The sequence below is a fragment of the Grus americana genome, chromosome 1 (assembly GCF_028858705.1).
Source record: "Grus americana isolate bGruAme1 chromosome 1, bGruAme1.mat, whole genome shotgun sequence".
NCBI classification, from domain to species: domain Eukaryota; kingdom Metazoa; phylum Chordata; class Aves; order Gruiformes; family Gruidae; genus Grus; species Grus americana.
In genome coordinates, this window is record NC_072852.1 from 45,389,653 (window position 1) to 45,404,605 (window position 14,953).

Sequence of the window (14,953 nt, forward strand, 5' to 3'; positions counted from 1 at the left end):
TAGTGTCAGACTTGTGTGTGTGTTTTTTTTTTTTTTAAATAAATTAGTAATGGATATTTAGGCACTTACCTTTCAGAGGGGCTATTTGCTCATATTAATATTGACAAGAAACAATTACCTATTATCTGAACTGTGAAGAGCTTGAATAGTTAGCATTCTTAAAATGTCTCCATGACAAAAATGTTTGCAATAACTTATTTCTGCTTTCTGAGGAAGCCTGAGCTTTATTTTAAATTTTTTTAATTATATTTTTCTTTCTTTTTTTTTCTTTTTTTTTTTCTATTTGATGGGAATCATTTAAGATCGAGACTTTGTTAAAAGAGAGGGGCAGAGTGGTCAGGTGTACTCACTCTGCTACCGCCCTAGTAATGTGGAGAATTCCAGAAATGCCAAATGTCTCATTTGTCAGCATTCAGAAAACCCAGACAAAGAAAGCCACCTTATTGCAGCAGTACAGTATGGAAAAAAATAGTTGTTTCACAGGCATTGCTTTTGTTCTCCAGAGGAGCCTTTTGTTGAGGAACTGTGATTGCAGAATGCTTTGTCTACAGCTTTAGCTTTGTGCCGAGCTGGAGAAAGGGAGGGGTCGTCAGTCTTGTGTGGGGCTCTGGTGCTGCCCAGCAACCTGGCTATACCATCAAGGAAGAACAAGCCCATTTAACAAGTGATAGGAGAGCACTGATTTTCTTAATTTCGTTTACAGAGAGAAGCAGCATGCAGATAGATTTGAATGGTCAGGGAGTTACTGAAACTTGGCTGGAAGAGGTTGATGTAATAATTAGTCCCAGTGTGCTGCAAGGGTTGGGGCCAAGCAGGCAACATTTAGCATAGCCACGATGTCTGGCTGTTGAGAGTAGAGCTTCAACTCATATGGGGGAGACAGGGATGTACTAGGAGATTTTATATGTTAGCCTTCAAAATGGAAGTCACAATAATACTATTTTTAAAAGTTTATTTTTAATTCCTCTAGTCTGTTTTCTTCCACTATGGAAATAAGTAATTTGGGGATGCTGTACCTGCAGCTTTGGTCACAAAATCTTGCTCATTCTTTTCCTCAACACAGCTCATTCTCCTCTGCCCCCTGAATTTGAGCGTGGGCTGTGACAATGTGGGCCAAAACCAGAAATTCTGTAAAATGAGAGCTGGCATTTACAAGGGGAAGTGTATTCAAATGCTCCTACAGCCACTGAAAAGGGTGTTTGCATTGCTTTACTTTGTGACATTCTGGACTAAAATAATCCAAAAGGAGGATGAGGGAGGAGAAGGAACATGACCAACGATGTCGGTTAAACCCGAGGAAGCGTACGTAAAAGAGCCGTGTCTTTATGTGGTTGTGTGCTAACCCAAGCCATGGTATCGCACCCATTAGCAAGTTCAGTGCTCCCTCTCGTGGCAGATTCTCACCAGTAAATCCATCGTAACTCACCTGGTAGTGGCAAAATGTGCTTATGCTTAGCTATATGTATCTGGCATCCGACTATTTTAATGCTACTGCGTACCAAGCTTAATAGACTTATAAACACAAATAGCACTGAATTCTTTTTTATTGACATTGGGGGAGAAAAATCTTTCACCATCTGATTGACTGAAGTTTGCCAAATGAAAATAGACAAAACAAATGTTTATGTACGTGCAAACATTGCAGATCAAACTGCTAAAAGAAATAACTAAAAGACAGGTCTTGAGCTAAGTTCAAGCAGCAGAAAAATAGCAAATAGGTAAATGACTATTAAGTAGGTCTTACTTTGAAACTTCCCATTTAAACAAAGAATAAACAACAATAACACCACCAAATAAAGCCACAGCAGGTAATAGTTGCTCTTCTAAACTTTTATACACTATATATTAAGCACTCTGTCTTTCAGTTATTTCCTCTGATAAAACTGACTTCTGTGAAGTCTCAGCAAGGCCATCTTGGCTAAAAGCGTAACGTTAGACAGGAGCCTGTCTAATGCCCTGTTATAATGAAGAAATGGTGGGGGTTGGCTTCTCTTTTCTTTCTTTTTCTTTGTTGAATATATCTGGAAACAAGAATCTGATTATATGCAAATATTAGATTTAATTTTCCAATGCTGGCTGGTGTCTGAAGATCCTGGAACAAAAAGATGGCTCTTGGTAAAGCAAGATTCTTCTTGGTCCGCAGGTAACATAGAAGAAAGTTTTTGGTTTTTGTATAAATCATGTTTTATTAAATTGCTTTTTTTTTTTTTTTGTAAACAGTTCTTCTGGGTTTGTTTGTTTGTTTTTAAGAGGTGAGCCATCATGGTGCTTCTCTATTGATATCTGACATTTCCATTTTGTCTTTAGAGGTCCGTTTTGGCTCCAGTTCCAGGTTATGTCATTCTGTTATACATCATCAGAGGCAGGTGTTCAGCTTTAAATATTGACAGATTTTCTCAGTAGGAACATGTTGAAGCTTCTAACTCTGCTAAACATATTCATTTGACTGTTACAATCCAAAAACTGTAAAAATGGTGGAATGGAAAGATACAAACAGTATTATTGACACTGTATTGTCAAATGTTTGCACTGAGACCCCATGTACCATAGATTTTATTTTTAAAAAATCATATTTATATCCATTTACATAAGACTTACACATTTTAAAAGAAATACATACACAGTAAATACGTAAATGTCTAGTATTTTACAATAAAACAGATGGAACAATGTAAAAATGAGTGGCTTCATTTGATAAAAGCTTTGGATGTGCACTACTGCCAAATTTCTGATGACAGATGCTGAGAGGAAAGGGGAGTTTGTTTTGTTTTTTTTTTTAACAGAATTTAGTTTGTGGGGTTTTTTTTTAAATTCTTGTTTTAAACTAACCAATACATGAAAGGAACATCATATCTGTTTGATAAACCTTATGTGTTCTCTTCCCTATTACCCTGTTCTTGCAGAGAGTTTTAATGCTCTTTTTCCTAAGTAGCTGTAGTGCACTTCAGGTAAAGTAGAAGAAAGAGATGACATCTAAGGGAAAAAATAAACAAACATTAATTAGCGAGATTCTTTGATTCTAATTTGGTCTAGGATGCAATGACACCAGAAAATATTACAGCACTAAGCAAGCTATTGCATGTTCTACTAAAACATGAGTTTTGAGTATCTGAGGGAGACATGCATTTGTTTGTTAATTTTAGATCTGCAACATAAATCTATTAATAATGCATTTTAATCTTTTACTAGATTGGTTCATTTTACCGTTGTTTTCTTGATGTTTGGATTCAGCACTGGGATTAGTTTGCTGCATCTGGAGTCTTTTGCCTGTTTGGCACAAGGTCAACCACACATTTTATAGACCTTGTTGATGTACTCTGTGATTCTCCTTGTTCACTGCAGCTCGACAGCGTTTACCTTTTTCACCCTGATGATTTCTTTGCTATGGACCAGCTGTTTCCAGATTATGGAAATCTGGAAATTCTGTGATGTAAATTTTTTCATGTCTTTTTTGGAACTCTTCTTCTCCATCTGTCTTTACAAATCCTCTTTGGAACCCTTCATTGATCAAGTACACAGTTGATTTTTACCAAATCCTCTTTCACATTTCATTAGAAGAAAAGTGAAACTAGTATGTTGTGTTGCCCCAGCCTGTGGCAATGAAACTGTCCTGGCTGAGCTTTCTGACTTGGTGGTGACAAGTATTTCATAAGAGGAAAGTGTTGGGAAAAGACGGCGTGACTGCCAAACGCCCTGGCTGTGTAATGGCATTGCAGATGCTCAGCTGGGCAACGTGCAGCCACCGCAGCAGAGAGCTTGACCTCTCTGTCCCATGTGCTCTGGGGTAAACTTCTTTGCAAGATTAAATGGCCAGATGCCAGCAGTCTGAATGTTCTTAAATTTCTGATCCTGAGAGTATACTCAAACTGGGGTGTGTGGAGTATGCTCATCTAACTGTTCTGAGAATGTCAGTTCATGTTTTCTGGCAGCTTGTCATGCTGGTTTCAACAAATGTTTAAAATATTACCTGAATCTCAACTTGAAAGCATATGAATTGAACTCAGCTATTGTGAAGAAACACCATAAGACACCGTAACGTTGTACCTAATTGGTATTGTTGGCATAAACTATTTTGAAATACGAGGCTTTGACATTCTCAGTAAGAAAGGTGAGTAGCAGAATGCAGGAATCTGCAGCCTGCTGTGATCACAGCCCGTCTCATCTGATCTACATGCAACCTGTCTGCAGCCCTCTTTTTAGTCTGCTCTTCAGATGCATATTCCCCTTTGCTACATTAAAAATTCTCTTACATTGCTATGGTGTGATAGCTCATCCAGCTATCCATCCCCTCTGCTACTTGCGTAGAGTCAGCCCCTGATTGTATGCGTGTAGATCATTTAGTCACCAGAGCAACACAACTACTGCTGTATTCTAGGCGAGGTGTTACAAGCCTGGGTCTCGGTCTGACCTGTGTCTGGAAAATTTCAGGAGGCATGTCATAATGAATAGTCTTCCCTTCTGTCCAAGTATCAATCAGTTCCTTCCATCAAGAAACTGTGATCACAAAATCTTGGGTTTATTCCACTCATTTTTGAGACTCAGGTCATTTAAGTTTTCAAGGCTGATGAAGGAAAATGGAGGAAATCTTTTCCCTGCATATTTTTAATATATTTACTGAAATCCAAAATTATTTTAACTTCTTTGGTTTCTAACCTGCATGACATTTTGAAATCGCAGTTATGAACAGTGCATATACTAAAGTTCTAACTCACACCATCTTGTTGCTTCTCTAAAAGGAGTATATGGTACACGAAAAGAAATAGTAGTATTAATGTCAGTCATCCTCATATATTAACCTTTACAATTTAGATGTAAATTTGGCATTCTTATAGAGCTCCCAAGGGTTTAAGATTAGAATGTAACTGGCAGAATAGCGGACAAGCGGCAAGTACTGATGTGATACATATCACTGATCCTTGATTATAGAAATCAAAGTTGTATAGCTTGTATAACTTTGCATATGTATACCATTTTTTGCTCAAAATGCATAACTGCCATATGGTACCAACAAAGTTTGCTACTTCTGTTTGTGGATTACTATATTTTCAACAATTTTTTTAATAGAGTGGAAATAAACAGTTTGGATAATCATAAGTTAATTTTTGTTAACATACCACTTTTCAATTTCTGCCCTTGTTGCATTCCTCAAACCTATTGGAAAATGGCAGCTCGCGTGCCTGGCTCATTACTGTTGGCCTATTAGAAAGCTTGGCATTTGAACTTAATTTCTCGGCAATACTCTATTGCCTTCGACATTGCAATTCTGAAGCATATAGGAGAAAAGATACCCATCTCTGCTATCAATTTCTACCCCCACTGAACCCAGTGGGAGTACTGTCATTAACTTTACTGACGTAACACCACGCTCTAATCGATACCTACTTACACAAAAAGATTTATATATATAGTTTATGTGCTCCATCATCATTTTTGTAGGACCAGATGCTAAACTTGGGGGTGCATGTTGGGGGAATATCTCCTGTGCTTATTTTTCAGTGGTGACATGAGAAGTTCCCTTTTCTACTGGGTTAACAGACTCTTGCAGTCTCCTGAAGATCTCTGAAGTAAGGCTCATGTCATCAGTAGGATCCGGAGCAATCTATGTTTTCCACTGGTAAGACCTGCTGTTTCTAAGTGCTTTTTGAACATGCCTAGCATTAGTAAAATCTTGATGGCCCCAAGCCCCTGAAAAAAAGGACTTTCTTGCATATCCCGGCATGTCTTGCCTACAATGTTTAACAGCTATCAAAGCATGTTCAATGCCTGGTGAGGTTTTGGTGTTATCCAAATATTTTTTCCAGCTCCCCTGCAATCCCCTGAGTAACTAAATGGAAACTAAAACTGTTGTACTGAGAAAAATATTAGCATGAAATGGTGCCATATTGATGAAAGCACTCGTCATGATAGTATTTTTTGCAAAACTTGTGATGTAGCAGAAAACAACAGAACTCTGAAAGAGTGAATCTGTGAGATTCATAGCCATATTTCAAAAAGTGGTGAAAAATAGGACATGAACTCTGGTACTAGATTTGATCCAAAGTTGCATCCAGCTCAGAACATCCTTTCTTTGCCACTGGTCAATTCTGAATGATTTGAGAAGTGTGAGAATCTCTGTAATAGATAACTTTGGAAGATTTTCTGTACAGGGGAAGTTTTGTTCTAGCTTTATTCAGCTACCTGTTGTTCTAAATTGAGCCAAATCTCTCATTTAAAAAAGATAAACAAACAAAAAACGTAAATCTCTTCTGTTTTTCTGGCCTTTTCCCCCCCCCTCTCTCCTCAGTTCCTGGTAGAACTACTTCAGGTTCTCATAAAGTAAATTCACTCCCTGTGCCTACTGCTGTCTCCCCAGTTCTAGCTTTGAGATTGAGAACATACAAAATACATGATGCTTGGTGAGCTACCATCTGAGGTGGGTTCTCTGAAAACTTTTGTCTCATCTGCTAAGGTGGTTTCATCAGAGAGAACCTGCTGTTTGAGATGGGAAAAGAATAACGTAACATCTCCTGGACTGAGCTTGAGACTGTTGTCTTGATCAACTGGCCGCCCTAGTGAGTCTGAGTTAGATCCTCTGCTCCATGCTGGCTCTTGCTTGGATAATGCCAAGGAATATTGGGTGTAGTGTACAGTTATAAAGAGCTTTCATGATGGCCCCTTATGAATACTCACAACAATTCAGTGCTGGCTTCTTTGCTAGGCCTTGTCAGCATGAGTATGTGCGAACTGTTGAGCTGTCTAACCTCTGCAGTCGTGATGAAGCAACTGCAAATTGCAAAAAAAAAAAAAAAAAAAAGAAACAAACCAGAATCTCTTTAGAATCATGAAGAAAATAAATCAGTCTCTTTTCCATTGGAAGGGTGGCTATTAAATTGCACTGTGGCTTTCTATGACATGATCCAGATGTGGTCTAGTTCAGAACTCGGAATGAGTTTCTTCATGTCTGATGTGCTATTGAAATCTGTCTTAAGTGAATATGGTTTAAAACTCAATTTTATCTTTATTTTGTTGGAAGTCCTAACAATGTACCTGTCATGCTGTTTAAATACTATAGCTTTCTTAGCACTGTGAGATAGGAAGCCAAGTCCTGCATGAAGAGGTATTCAAAGCTACCTACCTTTAAGTCTACTGAGTTCAGTACCCAGCTCAATAATAAACTCTCTGAAAGACCTCAAGTAAATCACTAAATCTCTCTTGTGCCTTAGTTCCCCATCTGTGAAATGGGAATAATACCACAGCATTGCTAGAAGATGAAATCCATGCATGTTTGTAAGGTTCTTAGCTACTACAGTAACATGGGCCATGGAAAAGCCTGGGGAGCTACTACCTTTATTTGTACGTGGAATTTGCCTTGGAACGGATTCTTGTCTTAAGACTTCATCCTTGCCAAAAAGTGCAGGATTAAAAGCAAAGCGTGCACATGAGCAGTGGAGTCAATGGAATATAGTGATGCAATCAGTAAATTATTCCGTCTGTAACTGCAACTATAAAGTAGTATTTTTAAAGGTGAGAAACTTTAATGGAATTTAGATGGCTTTAATGGAATTTAGATGGCAATATTGTCATACCAAGTTCGTTCAAGAGTTACAGAATGTAATCACTACAAGCAGTGTATTAAATTATTTTGAGACAAGTCTATTCATAGACCTAAGTTCTCTCATGAGGAAATAAACATGAAACGGCCCAGTTTGTGTACTGGTATTTCTCAGAACTTCAGGCGGTTATATGTGGCTTTATTGTCCGTGTACTTGAAGGAATAGCTGCAATGGGATTTGTTCCTTCTCCCTGCCATCTTACAATGATTTTTAAATTTTACTTACTTTTTAATTATTATCTGCTTGTTACTTTTCCAAACATTGCTGAGTTAGTGCATCTTCTGGAAGTTTTAAGACTGGTATACAGTAACTCAATTAGTACCTGAAATTCAGTATTTGCTAACTACACTACCTGTCTGATTGCTATTCATTGTTAGCAACTTGAATTACTTGCTGGTCAAGGCTAAGCTAGTTAGTTTGAAAGTCAAATAGGAAAATAAAGGTGATAGCCCTTTCTAAATTCATTCTCTAAAATACGCTCCACCTGGTAGAGAAGCTAATGAGCTGAAAAATTTGCTGAGATATTACACACAATCTTAGATGAAAGTGAGTAAATTAATTCCTCTTTTTCTGAATGTTTCCTTTGCAGATCTAGGATGGCTAGATGGCCTTTTTTTCCTGTTTTTTTTTCTTTTTCTTTTCTCTCTCTTTTTTTTTTTTTTAATTAATTGAACACTGACAGTCTGAAGCAAACCTGAAAAAAAATCAATAGTATGCCAGGTCAGTGCTTTTCCATTCCCTAATTCAACTCTCCCGGACTTAATTCATCTTAGTTATGCGAATGCAGCCATTCTGGTGCAAGACAGATATGCGCTAGAAGTCTAGAAGTCAGTTTAGTGTGCTAGAGGAAGCCTCTTGCTTTTCAACAGTAAATGACTGCATACCATCAGTTGCCATCTTCCGTGACTGCCCTGATGTTGTGGTTAATCTGAACCCAGCTGGCAGTGTTTCCGAGGAGCCCGGCATCATGCTGATCCCGTGAACCTCGCGTGGAGGAAACTGTCGTCGCCAGGAGGGGCCACGTCTGAAGTTCTTGTCATCGCTCTGTCAACACACAGAGTTGTATTTGATAAAGGAAAATGAAATTTTTTGATTAATTGCTGTCTGCTGCCTCTCCCACTGTCAAATGTATTCCACAACTACTACACTGCTTTGTTGCACTGCATCCAGTAACTGCAGTGCCGTTGAGACGCTCTTGGTAAAGTAAATGCTTTAGAAATATTACATGCTAGGGTGGAAAACTTTTCTTAAATCTCTGGCTTGATATAGTAGAGTTTTAGAATCAGCTAAAGAAGAACTTTTTAAAAAGTCAGATCTCTTCCAAATACAGTGACAGAAAGTGCAGTGATTTGTTACTGCATTAGGAGGCTTACGTAAAATGCTAATAACGAATTAAATGCTCATGTGCATGCACAGAATTCATAGGCATCTCACATTTTCAGCAGGACCTTAAAAGTTTTATTCTTCCTCACATGCAGAAGTGCAGGACTTGAATATTTTCGCAATCTTACCTTAAGATGAATATTTTCCATAGGTGGATTTGAGATTCCCCATCCTAGATAACTGCCCCAAATCCCACTCTATTACGTATTGATGAACTTTGAAGAACAAAAAACCAAAAACCCACACCAAAAAGCCACTTTTCTTCTTTCTTCTTTATTTCTAAAGAAAGGATGTAAGTGTCCTAAAGAACAGGTTGTACGGGCATTCCCCCCTCTCTGCCACTTGCTCTGGCTGGCGAAATTTCCACGCCTTTCCGCATGTTTCCTCTATGGAAAATGTTCATCTTAAGGTAAGAGTGCAGTGCCAAATTTAGCATCCAAAATGATACGAATATGTAGCCATACTGAGGTTACTTTAAAAACCTTGACTGGCATTTCCTAATTTTTTTCTTAAAGTTGTAACTGGCTCTTTTAACAAAGTGCGAATTAACATGTCTTCATGCATTCAATTTAATTTTTATATTTTACTGTGATATTTTATAAATACTGAAAATAAAATTAATTACTTCCTCAAGTCGTCTTTCAGTTCCTAGTGCTAAAAGGTTGTTGTATTCTCTCTCAAGGATCTGCCGTGCCTAGAGATACCAAAGTAAAAAATTAAAACGGTTGAAAAGGAATAAAAGGCAATAATGGGTACAGATTAACCAGAAGTAGCATGAACAAACTTGCCTGGGTGTTTTGTGTTGGAATCTGTAATAATAAAGCTAAACTGCTGTAATCAAAGTTTTCATCCAGTGCTATAAGTGAACCATGTACACCACTTTCTAGGATATTATTTGCATATTCTCGGAGGCCAATAGCTTGTATCCAGCGTATGACTCGATCATTGCTCCATACCAGCACATCTGTAAGGACATAACACCAGTTTCAGTCTCCTGATAACTTCCACACTCTACAGGTTGTGCATGCACTGTGGACGTCGTACTGCTTTATTTCTTAAATGAGGAATGCCGGCAAACTATTCATATGGCTTTAACGGTTTCAGTATCTCCTATTCAAAACCCAAGGTGTGGGAGCAACCGTGTGATTTTTAGCTACCTTCAAGGTAAATGTTTATTCTAAATAACGTTTCCAAAGGAGGAAGGTGGCTCCAGAGGGCTTCTCCAGAATGCAATTCCTCCCACCTCCTATAGATACCCTTTTCAATTCTTAGGCAAGGTTTTACTGTTTAACAGTACAAGGGCACAGGAGAAATATCTATTCCTCAAGACTTCACATAAGAGTGTTGTATTAAACATTTTGAGAGTCGGGTCAGCACCTACCATTTTATAACATGCCATAAAGCAAACACTGAGTTCACAATTTTAGAGACTAAAACTATTTTTTAGTTCAGAAAGCTGGTTGAGCTGTTAAGGTCCATGCCAATTATAAAGCTAAGGCAACAAAATGAGCTAGGAAACCATTTCTGAGGATTTGGCTATTATAAAAAAAGTATCCTACCCTGCCCGTAAGATTAAAAGAAAGTTACTTATACTGATCTTTATACTTGCGAGGTGGAAACATAATACCGAGGTTTGTGTTACTAAGTGGTGAGGCTTTTTCCTGAACCATTAGAAGTCCAGCTCATGTAGCTGTTCTGGGAGCAGGCATTCTCCGTCGCCTGACCAAAAGCATCCCAGGCTTTGGGGTCAGGACTGGCTGAAACACAGCATGGCAGCCAGGGATCACTGAGACCAAATCCCACCTGGGACCATGCCTGACCAATGCACAACAGGGTGAAGGAGGCTGTGGGTTATTAGCCTTGTCCTAGCAGTGACTAGCGTTGAGGCAACACCAGAATTTGAGACCAATACCCAACCCCCCCACCCCGACAGTCTCCAGCTATAGGCGCTCAGGCTGACTGACACTGATGCCTCCACACCCAAGTCAAGGTCTTTTCATTACTGCACACCATCATCGGCCTTGAGCAAATGCACGCTTTCACTGTAGCCATTCCTCCTTCTAATTTCCACCTTTTTTTTTTTCTTTTCTTTAGCTCTTCCAATCAGCATTGTGCTTGAGAAGCGTTAACTGCTGTATTCGCTAGAGCTGGAAATGCTTAAAGGAATCAAAGCATTCACTTCTGATAATGGCAAAAAACCCAACAACCCTCATCGTTTTATATATATATATATAAGGAACTGTGCAGTGAGCCTGCAACTGCTCTAGAGAGCTTTACACAGAAAAATACTTTTAAATCAGCTGTTAAATCTTCTAATAAGGCCACTTCTGTTAGGAACTATTCTTATATACCCATCAAGTGCCGTAGGGGCCACCCCTCCAAGCAGTATTTTCTATGATACGCATTTTGAAGTAAGAAATCAAAGGCAAAGGTTTTCAAAAGCAGGAGCACAGCGTTAGTGTCCTGAGTGCCCCGATTTCCCAGTGTTGCCCCCAGCACATCCCATTTGGCCTTCTGCTTCTGAGACTGAAGGAGGCTAGGACAAGATCTGTCCCCCAAATCCAGTTTAGCAAAAGGTATGTATCAAACCGCCATTCAGGATTGCAGCCCCAATTTAGCAAAATACTTAGCTGTGTCTAATTTAACTGTGTCTATTTTGTGTTCTGAAGACAGATGGATTTAAGTTTGTTTTACTTAAAGCACATGCTCGAATGGTTTGCTAAAATGGCATGACAAGGGGTTAATAGTGTCAAGCTTCAAAAGAAGAAACAGTCCCAGTATTCATTCCCAGGAACTATCACCTTTTATTTCATGCTGACTCATTTCTCTTCGCTTTTCCAGTTCTTTTCTATCATAATTCAACCTCTTTAAACACATGATTCCATATTGCAAGCTTGTTCTGTTATTTAAAGAGAAACATTTACAGAGTTAATAAAGATAATTTTGAAGATGGGAACATATGTAGAATGTATTTCCTGCAGTTCAGATGAGGTGTTTCATGGTGCCCATGTAGTAAATCTTGAGGACGGAGGGGAGAGCAAAACCATTAAAAAAACTCCACAGACTTCAAAAACGAAATGGACAAACCCAAAATGAGTATGTTTGAATAAATGTTCTAGCATAAGAAACCCAAAACATTAAAAACTGTATTCAGAAAAGGTCAGCCTTTGCGAGCCGTGAAATGTTTTGTCAAATCAAGCCTCAAAAAGTGACAAATCAGACAGTACATTAAAAAAAAAATCCACTTCTTGTCACATAAACATCATTCTCCCTGAAGTCTAAATGCCTTTATTTCCATATTTCCAATTTAGCTTCCTGGCTATATCCCTAGATAACCTGAACAACTGTCAATTTGCTTGTACTGTTAACAGCTTTTATGTGCTACACACAATAGCTTTTCATTATTATGAGATCTCAGGGCTTCAAATCTTAGTCTACCATTTTCTGATACTTTAAACCACTTAATAAATTATTACTCTTTCTGTATTGTCAAAGCTTTATTTATACATTAATGGTTCCCTGCTCATTATGAAATTTATCTGTACCAATATCTTAGTTATGAGAGAGATAATTGCAATGCGGTTGCTGTTACAAAAGGAATGTCTCTCAATTCAGATTTCTGACACTTAGCACTCACTTCTCTGTGTGGTTTTCCAAGCCAGAACAACAGAAAGTAAGTGGTTTGATTCTGTGCAGCACTGAGCGCAATGTCAGACACATAAAAGTCTTTATACATGTAGTCCTTATGCAAACGTACCGATGGAAGCTATCCACCATTTTTAAGTGCACACGCAGATCTTTCTTTGTCAGATGATCTAACATCCTCGCATCTACCAGGCATTCCATAAAATAACTTCGGTACTGAGGTAAGCCCAGACTGGGGAGCCATTCGTTCCCTATCCATTCATGGTTCATATCACCATAAGCCAGGGTCTGTGGGGAAAAAAATGGGGGAGGGGAAATAAATTCTTCAGTTTATTCAAGATGCACCACAGACTGAAGACAGAATATCTATCTGCTATGCTCGTTTCTAGCTTAGAAATCCCATCTAAAAGAAACCATTTCCTTTTAACATCATTTTGACATCGGAGGTGGAAGCCACTGTGAGGTCTTTGTTACTGATAGCAGTTTTGCCTGTTGCGTCTTGTTTTCTACTTTTATAAATTTTAAGGAATTCTGTTGTAATAAGAAATTGTAGCTGCAATTTTGAGTTTTAAATGTAAGCAACTTATTAATCAAAATCTTACTTGCTTTCAGTTGACCTTCTAGAATATTTACGCTAGGCAAATCCTACACTGAACTTGGAAATACAAACATGGCCCCAGGGAATCAACTGAACTTTGTGTCACTGCTTAGTGGGGGCTAGGATTTCCTAAACAGGATCTAATGACACTTCCCGGTTACACACCTGTAGTCCTTTTGAGACTAAAAGTTACTTTCAGTTGTTTGTCTGCCAAGCTTACTTTCACCATCGGTCAGAGCAGGTGACCAAATACATTCTATTAATGAGATATTTCCAGCTGTGAACAGCTTAATCCTAAGTGTGGAGCTCAAGAAATTAATTTTTTAAGACCGGAGCAAACCAGATTCCTCCTAGAAGCTAGCATTCAGGCATTAAGCTACATTCAGCTGAAATTTCATTAGGGTGAGGAAGAAAGCATATGAAAACGACACACGTATGTTAAGCTATTTTTGTATGGGTTGCAAAATTAAGATGCAAAATAGATTTTACATCTCACTATTGTAAAATATTTTGGGACTGCTAAAACTTAACGGAAAAGAGAACTCACAAATCACAAGATTAACACCTCAATAGGATCGCGCTCAGCTTTGAGCATCGCTTTCAAGCTTAACTATCTTTTGGGGTTTATTTTTAATGTCTCCTGTCATTATAGACAATAGGATAACACAGGGCAAGCAGGATATATTTTCTGTGGGGGAAAATATAGTCCCCTCATCTCTCATTCTTGTGAGATTTTGAAGAGAAAAGGAATGCCATAAGTAAGGACAGTAAGAGTGTGCATATATTAGAGTTAAAGAAGTTGAAAAATATAACTATTTGATAGCCTAATTGAAGTGAAAAATTTTGTTCCTAATTACCCAAGACTATTTGTAGACTGATAGTTGGGTGTGATTTATACAATTCTAAAAAAAAAAAAATCTGGTGTAATTTTAGAAATGTTAGATCTCGAACTCTTAGTATATTTTATTCTCAAAAATTTCTTAGATTTAGCTGGGATGTAGAAAATGTCTCTGGAATGTAGCCATTTCTTTTAAGAAATGTATTTACAGCATATGTTCCTCTTTGTGCTTTACCTAGCAAACCTGCCCAGAGAATATTTTCTTTGTATTAGAAGAACTCTAAAATGTGTAAACCATAATTCAATCACTGAGATTCCGTCACAATACTATACTCCTCTATGTATATTGATACATTGCTAATGACATTGTTATTAGCCCTCTGTATAAAAAAGTCATGTCAAAGGGTCATACCTGAGCCCAGCTGCCTTCTTCAGACTCTTTCTGTGTTATCAGCGGGAAGCAATTAGTAAAGCAGGTAAAAAGACAATAAAAATGAGTTATAAAAAGATGTGGTTTCATGTGTACGGTAATCTTAGTACAAATGAAAACATACATGTAAATGTGCTGATAAAATAACTCCAGTCAGTGGCAATGCCCTGGGCTAAACTACCTTAAAAATTACAAGATCAAAACCATAAAAACTTAGTTGGAAAATCTAGCTAAGTTTTCAAAATATAAAATCTTTATAGCTTGGTGAAACTTTACAGCATTATCTTAAACACCTCCTATGATTTCATAATCAAAACACAACCATTTACTTACAAAATTGGGCATTAGAGATGCCATTTTTTGTTTCTAGTTAGATTTCGAAACATTCAGAGTAAAAAGCTGCCTTCTTGTGAATGTATTGTAAAGGAGCTTTTTAGATAACTTTTTTTACGGCAAAACTATATTTT

The 14,953-nt window shown here is 37.9% G+C and overlaps 1 protein-coding gene across 8 annotated transcripts in view; it reads right to left on the reverse strand.

Moving 5' to 3' along the window:
* Window positions 1–2,197: 2,197 nt before the first annotated feature.
* Window positions 2,198–14,953, reverse strand: part of PPFIA2 (PTPRF interacting protein alpha 2) — a 355,402-nt gene continuing 342,646 nt past the window's right edge. For 7 of the 8 annotated variants that reach the window (XM_054832813.1, XM_054832758.1, XM_054832803.1 and 4 more), the window contains 8 exons: window positions 14,469–14,498; window positions 12,733–12,908; window positions 11,777–11,874; window positions 9,764–9,939; window positions 9,601–9,669; window positions 8,477–8,636; window positions 6,670–6,762; window positions 2,715–2,973 (listed from right to left, as the gene is read on the reverse strand). In XM_054832813.1, the coding sequence (XP_054688788.1) occupies window positions 6,704–6,762; window positions 8,477–8,636; window positions 9,601–9,669; window positions 9,764–9,939; window positions 11,777–11,874; window positions 12,733–12,908; window positions 14,469–14,498 (768 nt within the window). In that variant the 3' untranslated portion in view covers window positions 2,715–2,973; window positions 6,670–6,703. Of the gene's footprint in view, window positions 2,974–6,669; window positions 6,763–8,476; window positions 8,637–9,600; window positions 9,670–9,763; window positions 9,940–11,776; window positions 11,875–12,732; window positions 12,909–14,468; window positions 14,499–14,953 lie in introns of all 8 variants that reach the window. The other variant, XM_054832748.1, reaches the window with a different exon arrangement.